Source organism: Octopus bimaculoides, chromosome 25 (genome assembly GCF_046866305.1).
Source record: "Octopus bimaculoides isolate indiv1 chromosome 25, ASM4686630v1, whole genome shotgun sequence".
NCBI classification, from domain to species: Eukaryota; Metazoa; Mollusca; class Cephalopoda; order Octopoda; family Octopodidae; genus Octopus; species Octopus bimaculoides.
Window position 1 is genome coordinate 34,141,791 of NC_142952.1, and position 10,000 is coordinate 34,151,790.

A 10,000-nucleotide genomic window follows, 5' to 3' on the forward strand; every position below is an offset into this window, starting at 1 on the left:
ACACAGTATAAACTACACCAAACCGCGACCCCATCACTTCCACCCCACCCCACGTCTCTTTCCATCCAAGCCCCTCCCCTGCCCTCCCTCCTCACTGGCCGATTGTATATTATTCTCTACTGCTGTCCCCTAATTCTAGGGGGTTACATAAGCAATATTTTCACAAGTGGTCTTTATTATGATTTTGACAATTCATCAGATAAAACTCCTGGGGTAATCCAGGCTAATGCGTCAATCGTAATCTTGAACTATTTCATCGCTTTATTTAAATTACATGTGTTTGTGCGCACATGGGTGTACATGGTGCGTACATGGGTGTACCATGATGATGACAATGATGACGATGATGATGATCATGATCATCACTACCACCACCACCACCACCACCACCGACACCACCGACACCACCACCGCCACCGCCGCCGCCGCCGCCATCATCATCATTTAGTGTCTGCCTTTCATTCTGGCATGCATAGGAGGGTGCAACAGGATCCGGTGAGTCCAGCAATGGCATGGAGTTCCAGTATCTCTCCTGGCACGGTTTCTATGACTGGATGCCCTTCCTAACGCCAACTGCTTCACACGATACACTGCGGGGGTGGGGGGGACTTCGTTTTTTTTTTTTTTTGCAGAACCGGCCCTACCAAGGTTACCGAGTAATTTGCAAGACCAAAACAAAGCCTACACAACTGAATAGTTGTGAAGCAGAGATGAGGAGACAGAGCGAATCAGTGTGTGTGTTTGAATAGAGAGGGTGACTGGCTAAGTGGCCACGGAATTTGGTCCATGATTATAAGGCCATAAGATTGATCCTTGGTGGTGCATTGTGCTCTTGAGCAATACTCTTTATTTCACATAGCTCAGATCCATTCAGCTGGTCAATGCCAGTACTGCTTGACTGGCCCTCATGCCAGTGGCACGTGAAAAGCACCCACTACACTCTCGGAGTGGTCGGCATTAGGAAGGGCATCCAGCTGTAGAAACTTTGCCAGATTAGATTGAAGCCTGGTACAGCCTTCTGGCTTACTAGCCCTCATGTAAAACTGTCCAACCCATACCAGTAAAGAAAGTGGACGTTAAATGATGATGATGATGATATATACACAAAGGGCTTCTTTCAGTTTCTATCTTCCAAATCTACTCACAAGGTATTGGTTAGCCCGAAGATATAGTCAGAGGCACTTGCCCAAGGTGGCATGTAGAGGGACTGAACCCAGAACCATGTGGTCTGGAAGCAAGCTTCTTAGCTACACAGCCATGACTGCTGTCTTTCTTTACATGATTTATACGTCTGACCTCTGTCCCCTCTTCTGCCCACTTTCTAACCAAGTTGAGGTGCACTTGAACACCACATACAATAAGCACAGTGTTATTATTATCTTTAAAGAAAGGAGGCTAGAGAAAGATAGACAGTGAGAGAGGAAGAGAGAGAGAGATAGAGAGAGAGAGGAAGACAGGTATATATAAGCCAACCTTGAGATTTAGCAATGAGTTGAGCGCGACACTCGTCTCGACTGAGTCTGGTCAAGGCAATTGCTGCTTTCTGTAGAACTCGTTCACAGGCGGCTATTTCAACAGCACTTCTAAAGGACGACGGTTCTTCATGGAGGTAGTTTAGCAGTATGTCTATGCCATTCTGTCTTGAGATTTCGGCTTGGCATGATTCCATCACAGCCATATTTGCAAGGATACTGGCAACCTGCGGGAAGTAAGAATAAGGAATAAATAAACAAATAAACAAAACCCCCAAATAAATAAATTTACGGGGTTGAGAAACTTGCTTCCAAACCATGTGGTCTTTGATTCAGTCCCACTGTGTAGCACCTTGGGCAAGTGTCTTCTGCTATAGCCTTGGGCTGACCAAAGCCTTGTGAGTGGATTTGGTAGACGGAAACTGAAAGAAGCCCATTGTATATATGTGTGTGTGTGTGTGTGAGCACGTGTGTATGTGCATGTGTGTATATGTTTGTATATGTGTGTGTGAGCACGTGTGTACATATATGTATGTGTAAACGTGTATGTGTGTGTGTGTATGCATGTATATGTGTGTACGTGGTGTGTGTTCATATTTGAGTGTGCATGTACATGTGTATTTGTATTTGTGTATGGGTGTGTGAGCATGTGTACACATGTATGTGGATATATCTGTATGTGTGTGTGTGTGTGAGAGAGAGAGAGAGAGAGAGAGAGAGAGAGAGAGAGAGAGAGAGAGCACATTTTGGTACATGTATGCATGTGTGTGTGTGTGTGTGTGTGTGTTTGTGTGTGTGTGTGATAGCACATGCATACATGTATGTGTGTATATGTGAAGTTAAGTCAAAAATTATCCACGCTTTCACCATAACATATCTTTATTATAGTGGATAATTTTTGACTTCCCCTCATACGTGTGTTTATGCAAGTAATTTCAAAGCTGATGGCTAGAACTTCCATCTCCTACACAAATTATTCCAAGACAAAAAAACAAAGAAAAGAAGAAAAATAAATAAAAAAAAGGAAGAATGGTACCTCACCTGGTCTTTAGCGAAAATGGTTGTAGCTTTGTTAAGTAAGCAACACTGCAGGAGAACGGACGGTGCCTTTAAGTAGAGGAGGATATCGGAAGCGTTGCTGTCCATGAAGGTGATGTTGGCGATGGCAGCGGAGGCCAGAAGGAACACTTCATTGGATATGGCAGTGTGACAGAGATCTGCAAGAATGGACCACGGAATAAGGAATCAGAATGATGTTGAAGTAGTGTTGGCGGTAGTAGGGAGTGGTTGTGAAAATAGTATAGGTTGCAAAGTAGTTGTTGAGATAATGATGATAGTAATAAACAATATCATTTTAAGGTGGCAGAGAGTGGCCTTGTGGTTAGGGCATTGCACTCATGATCATGAGGGTGTGGTTTCAATTCCTGGACCGGGCAGTGCATTGTGTTCTTGAGCATAATGCTTCATCTCATGTAGCATCAATTGCAGGATTAGTTTGACACCTGACATGTGGCACACCATGCACCTGTACAGGCAATGCTTGCTTTGATGGAGGGAGGGAGCTTTTCTGTGGCACATCCAATATGATCACTAAAATCAAATTATTTGTGCAGATAGTTGAACAAGATATTGGTGGAACCCTCATCTGTTGTCTATGACATGAAAGACCACAAACCACCTTAAATATGGGCACAATCGATAATTACCCAGGAGTCACATGCATCTAAGGAGGCCTATGCATTTAGAGACCCAATATCAATTGACATATATTAGGAAAGATTAGTAACAAGAAGAGTTTTCAGCTTTAAAAAGACAATGCCTCAGTAATGTGTATTCCTTTAACCCATGCTAGCAATGAAAAACAGATGTAAAACAAATGCAAAGGAGCTATCATCCTCAGGGATGGTGGTCCTAGAAAAGTAATTGTTCAACTAATTAAATAACTTACTAATTAACCAGTTCAAATTAACAAGTGTTTCTCACCTATTAAGGTCTTCAGTAAGTCGTTCATGTTGTCGATGAGTCCAACCATAGGTAAGTGATGTTCGTGGGCGGGTGACGTGGCTTGAGCAACTACTCCTGCTGCTTCTCCTCGCACCTCTTCACCCTGGGCTTTGTCTGATAAAATGTCTGTCAAACATTCCAGGCCACCTACCTGCAAATATATCAGAAAAGAAAAAAAAAAACCCATTAAGTTGTTTGTGAGTTTAATTTAATCCTTTAAACACCAACCCATCTGAGACAAACACTTGCGTTAGGATACAAGCTTCTTCTCTTGAAGTATGAGCACAGTTATGTGATGTCACATGGGTGCCTTTATGTGGCCATAAGAGCTTTACACAACCAGAATGGTAAACCAATGACAGTTGTTAAAAATAAATGTTTGGATGGCATCTGTTTACCTTTTCCAGTTCTTGTATACTTTCTGGAATGCAACATATGGTAGAAATGGCTCTCAATGCTTGCGCTCGTACTTTTAGTAATGTTTCCATGTTGCATATGTTAAATAAGGACAGCATCACACCTTCCTGCAACGATAGAACAGAGATATGTCACCTGTCTGACAAACACACAATCACACACAGGTAATTTTGTTATGGTTCTGAGAAGGATTCAGCAATATGGGAGCCCCTATAAAGTCACTTGACTGTCTAGAAATAGCAGCTCCACAATCACATCTTAGTATTTAATTAAAAAAAAAAGAAAAAAAAAAAAAGAAGAAAACCAAAGATGCACTGGACTGTTTTAAGTAAAAATAGGGCCAGGGAAGGGGTCAGCAAAACCAGGTCTTCTTGTTGTTTAAGATCAGATCAGCTCTGACAAAGAATAGTCAAAAAGCATTCCAGTTATGATCATCCCAAGACTAAAAGTGACTTAAAAGAGAGAGAGGGGAGGGAGGGGGGAGAGGGGGAGAGAAAGTGAGAGAGAGAGGGGGGAAGCTGCAAGTGGTAGCGGTTGTGGTGGTGGTGGTGGTGGTGGTTGTGGTGGTGGTGGTGGTGGTGGTGGTGGTGGCCTGTAGAGTTAGAGAATCAGACTTACCCGTACAAGGATGTAACACATGTGATCTCCCTCCATTCCAAGACTGATGACATCACTAATGGCCAGCAACAGGTTTCGGACATCAGCAGTGAGTTCCAGACCAAACACTATAGTCTGTGGATAATAAATAGACAGAGAGAGAGAGAGAGAGAGAGTGAGTGAGAGAGAGAAGAGAAAGGAGAGAAGATGGTTAATAGGTTAAAGAGAGTCGAAATGGCTACTAAAGTAAAGACAAACAGAGACAGACAGATATACGTATGTTTAAAGACAAGCATAGACATCCACAAAGATATATATACAATCAATATGTGTGCGCACATGTGTGTGTGTGTGTGTGTGTGTGTAGTAAGTAGAGTTGAAGAAAACGGGTCCTTAGGAATAACTATGCACCTCCCTCTTTGTTGTAACCAGAAACTGACAAATTGAAATTCAGCCAGAAAGAAGGACTCACCTGTACCAGGAGTCCAAGAGCCAAGTCAACAAACCGACTGAATGACTCGCCCAAGTAAACCAGTTGGTTGATCAGGGGTACCCTTGCTGTTTTACCTCGGGTGGACATGTACACACTGAAATAGAATGGATAGGACGCGGTTAAATAAAGGTCAACAATATTAAGTAACAATAGTAAGAGTGATACAAGGATTCTGGAAGAGAGGGGTGAAGTAGAGAAAGAAACACACACACACACGATATATATATATATATACATATATAATATATATATACTTGTGAGAAAATGTGGTATGTTCGTCTGAAATCATAAATGTAAGGAATGGGTATAAATGATAAGACACATGATAAATGTAATAAAGAAACTAAAAGAAAAGTTAGCCCTCGTCAGCTGTATATCAAGGGATTATGGCAGTTTCATGCATCAGACAGAACTGCATAATTTAGGTGGAGAGGTAACACCAGCCAAAACTGAAAAAAACATGTAGTTGAGTTTTAGCGACTGGAATGGAGAAAGTAGAAAGATATGAGAAGGACTTACAGTAGAATTAAATATAACATGATTTTTATGATAAAAATGAAATATTAGTTGATTACAATAGAAATAATTCATTTGAGTACACTTCATAGTATTGTGCCAAATGTTCTTTCTAATAAAAGCTAATTGTGTATTCAATAATAATGTTGCAGATTGAGGAACAGCTTTGAAATCAATTTGTCTGCTGGTGTCTTAACCATTTATGGAAACTGGAATCATCACACCATTACTAGACTCATCATACAATAACCCCCTATGTATAATAACCACTCCAAGGACAACAGATGATGATTTAAAACTTCTTAATATATTGGAGAGCAGGTAAGTAACTAAAGGGGGTTAATTGTCCTAGGGGGTAGTTGTTGTCGTGAGAGGGTAGTTGTTGTCGTGAGGGCGGGGGTTGCGGGGGGGGGGGGGGGGTAATTGTGCCAATATTTAACTGACAGAAGGAAAATTTTTTCTTCTGAGTAGTAATAATTTTTTTAGTAAAAATGACCAGACAAATGACCTCCAAAATTATTGGCTCTTGTGTTTGTGGTTACTTTGAAGGATTTTAACTTCAGTCGAAAGTGATGACAATTTTAAACAAGCTTGGATTTCATAGGTATATATATGTATATATATATGTATGTACATATATACGTATTTATATGTATGTGTATATGTATATATATGTATATATATATGTGTGTGTGTGTGTGTGTGTGCGTGTGTGCGTGTGTGTGTAAATGTATTTATATGTATGTGTATGTGTGTGTATGTATATATGAATGTTCATATAAGGATGTGACAGTAGTGATGACAATATTAAAGAACAGAATGCGTAGAAACTCACCTTTCAACTCTTTGAGCAAGCTTGGCACATTCCCCCATCACAACCTCTTGTTGCTGAATAATAAAGAATATAGGTATATATATGTATAATATATATATATATATATATATATATATATATATATATATATATATTACTTTATTGCTCACAGGGGTCTAAACACAGAAGGGACAAACAAAGGGATAAAGTCGATTACATCGACCCCAGTGCGTAACTGGTACTTATTTAATCAACCCCGAAAGGATAAAAGGCAAAGCCGACCTTGGTGGAATTTGAACTCAGAATGTAACGAAAAACGAAATACCACTAAGTATTTCGCCTGGCGTGCTAACAATTCTGCCACCTCGCTGCCCTAACACACACACACACACACACACATATGTATATATACATATATATATGCACACACATTCTCATACATACATATGTATGGATACATGTTCATGTTATATATTTTGCAGCAGGTGATAAGTTTAAAACATTGAGATTAGCTGATATTAGTTATCACCAAAATTCACAATAACAAAACAAATATGAAAATATAAATTTAAAAAAAAAAAAAAAACTCAGCTAAAAAAAAAAATTCCTCAAGTTTTTTCCCATGGCAACTTCCTTGATCAAAGTATTTGACAATCCTTGATATATCCAAAATTCCAAAATTGCGGAAATTACTAGAATCACTGGAATGGAATGTCACCTGTCACTTTTGGCAGCTGTACAGATTAATTCCTCTCAAGAACCACTGCGATTATCAAAAGGTGATGAAGGTTAAAAGTTTTAAATTTGGATGTGAGTATATATTGGAGACGGGAGGGTAGGGTGATTTTTGTTGTTGTTGTTGTTAATAACACTATTTCTTCTAGGCACTTGATGTAGGCCTACATGTTGAGGCCATGTGGGAAGATGAATGGAAGCATAACATCCACATCATTAGTGATGTCTCCAAACACCATGATGTTCACTGGATGTTTGATTTTTATCACTCTCGGTACATGTCTTCAGATTGACACCCAAACACTCGTATTGGAGCTTCTGGCATGAATGCCAAGCAGTAAAGCATGTCGTTTCCAAATTTCTGGCAGAGTGAATTGTGTCTGAATTGTGTCATGGTACTGTTTTTCTCACAGATGGTGCCCAACTAACCCTACTATACTGTGTAGTCAACAAAATCAAAAACAAACAATACACATGCGTGAAATCAAAAATATAAAATGGCGACAATTTACCCATCGCATTCTGTATATACATTTACACACACACTCGCACACACATACACACACACTCACACACGCATTCATACACACACACACACACACACACACACACATGCAGCATCAGTGTCCCTCAGGTTGCAGAGAACCAGTGCATTCCTACATACATATATATATAACATTTACTCTTATTTTTCTTCTTTACAAATTTTTATCCCTGCTAATTAATATGGATATGAGTCTTCGTTAGAGCAAATAATATTTTTTTTTCTTTCCATTGCTTTTTCCCAGCTGGTTTTTTTAAACACCTGTAATGACCTATTAACACTGGGGTGACCTTTTAACACCTGAATGACCTTTAAGCAAGGTCAAGGAGTGGAAGGAAAACCAGTTTGTTGAACTTCGTTAAGCTGTGGTAAGCAGAATTTATGTGCTATGACCAGGTAGGTAAAACACAGACGTGAAGTGAAATAGTTTGTTTTGAAACTACATGATTCCAGGTTCAATACCACTGTGGCATTGAAGATATGTGCTCAAGGTGTCATGCATTGGGAACAAACCTGAAACCACCTTTTTAACCATATACTCACACCTGTACATATACACTGGTATTCAATAATTATGAAAATGTAAAGGAAATTAAAGATAGAATGATGGAGAGAGAGAGAGAGAGAGAGAGAGAGAGAGAGAGAGAGAGAGAGAGAAAGAGAGACGAAAAGAAAGAGGTAAGAGAAAGGGAGGGAGACAAGGAGAGAGACAGAGAGATATGAGGAGAAAGAGGATAAGAGAGAGGGAGAGAGACAAGGAGAAAGAAAGCAAGAGAGAGGGTGGGAGAAAGAGGTCAAGAGTGGGTGAGTAAAAGAGAGAGGTGAGAGAGAGAGAGAGAGAGCAAGAGAGAATGAGAACAAGTGAAAGGTGGGGGTGATAGATGGAGAGCAAGAGTGAGGGTAGGAGGGAGAGTGAGAGAACAAAAGAGAAGGGGAGAGAATGAGAGAGAAAGAAGAGAGGGAGAGAGATAATAGATATATAAGAGAGAGAAGGAGGGTGAGTGAGAAAGAGCATAAGAAAAGGAAGAACAACGATTGAGAGAGAGAAGGGGAGGAGGAGAGAAAGAGAAGGAAAGAGAAAGAGGAAGGAGAGGAAAAGAGAGAAGGGGAGAGAGAGAGGGATAGAGAGAAAAAGAGAGAGAGAGAGATTGAAGTTTGTCACTCACCTGAACGAAATGAGCTGGTGGTTCACAAATGTGTTTGTTGCATTCTTGGATGAGGAATCGGATGTGACAGGTGACATCAACTGTAAGGTCACTTAGGAATGGCCAGTTTTCAGTATCAACGCATCTACAGGAGGAGGAGGAGGAGAACATAGAAGAAGAGTAACAAATGGCTACTGAGTGACTGATTTATGAACTGAGCAACAATAATAAGGAAAGCTGAAAATATTGGTTCAAGTTTGGACATTGATGAACAGGTTTGGTAAAAACAAGACCCTGGATGTTTTTCAGAAAATAAATATGAAATAAACCTTTAGCATGCTGTAGGCACATCATGTCACCATATGAGTTTTTTCCCCTCTCAATGTGACACAATGCACATGCAGCTATAAATTAGAAAAAAAAGTGTGCTGCAGGTTAAAGAAAAAAAAACAAATAAATAAGCAATGTAGAAGTTATAGATCAAAATTGGTTATGGCATACATGTGTGTGTGTGTGTGTGTGTGTGTTTGCGTGTGTGAGTTTTGAATGTCTGTCATAACCACATCAATATAATTGTTTTAGTTTTAGCACAAAATTTCAGATGAAACAAGCAGAAGTGTGAAATTAATAATAATGTTTTAACATGTGGTTACGTAATCCTGGCAGTAATTTTCTGAAACACGTGTATGCCTATAAAGCATAAAACACCATGTTTTCTCCATTTTATTAATAGCACACACGCATAGGCAGACAGACAGATCAATCGATTGATTGATCGATAGATAGACAGAGAGATAGAGACAGGCAGACAGATGGGTAGACAGATAGGTGTGTATCTGTGTATAAAGTGGTTTGCGTGAAGAGGAACATTCGCTCATAGAAACAAGATGAGGAGGAAAGATAAGAGCAAAATGTAATTCTTTGAGCTGTCTTGGAAAGAAGGTAATCTGAATAAGGACTGAACTGAATCCTGTTGCATTGTTGAATCGATGCCACATGGAGAGCAGATGGAATATGCAGGCGTGTGTGTGTAAATGTTTACACCAGTGCTGTAAAGGAAGAACTGTTTGAGCTACGAATGGTGACGTTTGTTGATATTACCTTATCAGTTATTCATCATCCGGTAGCTCTGCACTTTCAAAGAGGAAGGTGAAACGAAAAATTCCCTGATTTGCAAAACAGGTAAGGGTTAGCAACAGGAAAAGGGCATCCAGTTGTAAAACAATACCACAGTAATATAGCAAAAACCACGAGAGGTGAGGG

General features: G+C 39.9%; 1 protein-coding gene across 1 annotated transcript in view; it reads right to left on the reverse strand.

The window, feature by feature from the left end:
* Positions 1 to 10,000, reverse strand: part of LOC106873737 (protein inscuteable homolog) — a 116,922-nt gene that overhangs the window by 4,247 nt on the left and 102,675 nt on the right. The window contains exons 4-11 of the mRNA XM_014921233.3: positions 8,759 to 8,882; positions 6,335 to 6,387; positions 4,963 to 5,077; positions 4,512 to 4,625; positions 3,875 to 4,000; positions 3,456 to 3,627; positions 2,514 to 2,689; positions 1,474 to 1,699 (exon numbers count right to left, since the gene is read on the reverse strand). Of these exons, the coding sequence (XP_014776719.1) occupies positions 1,474 to 1,699; positions 2,514 to 2,689; positions 3,456 to 3,627; positions 3,875 to 4,000; positions 4,512 to 4,625; positions 4,963 to 5,077; positions 6,335 to 6,387; positions 8,759 to 8,882 (1,106 nt within the window). The remainder of the gene's footprint in view (positions 1 to 1,473; positions 1,700 to 2,513; positions 2,690 to 3,455; positions 3,628 to 3,874; positions 4,001 to 4,511; positions 4,626 to 4,962; positions 5,078 to 6,334; positions 6,388 to 8,758; positions 8,883 to 10,000) is intronic.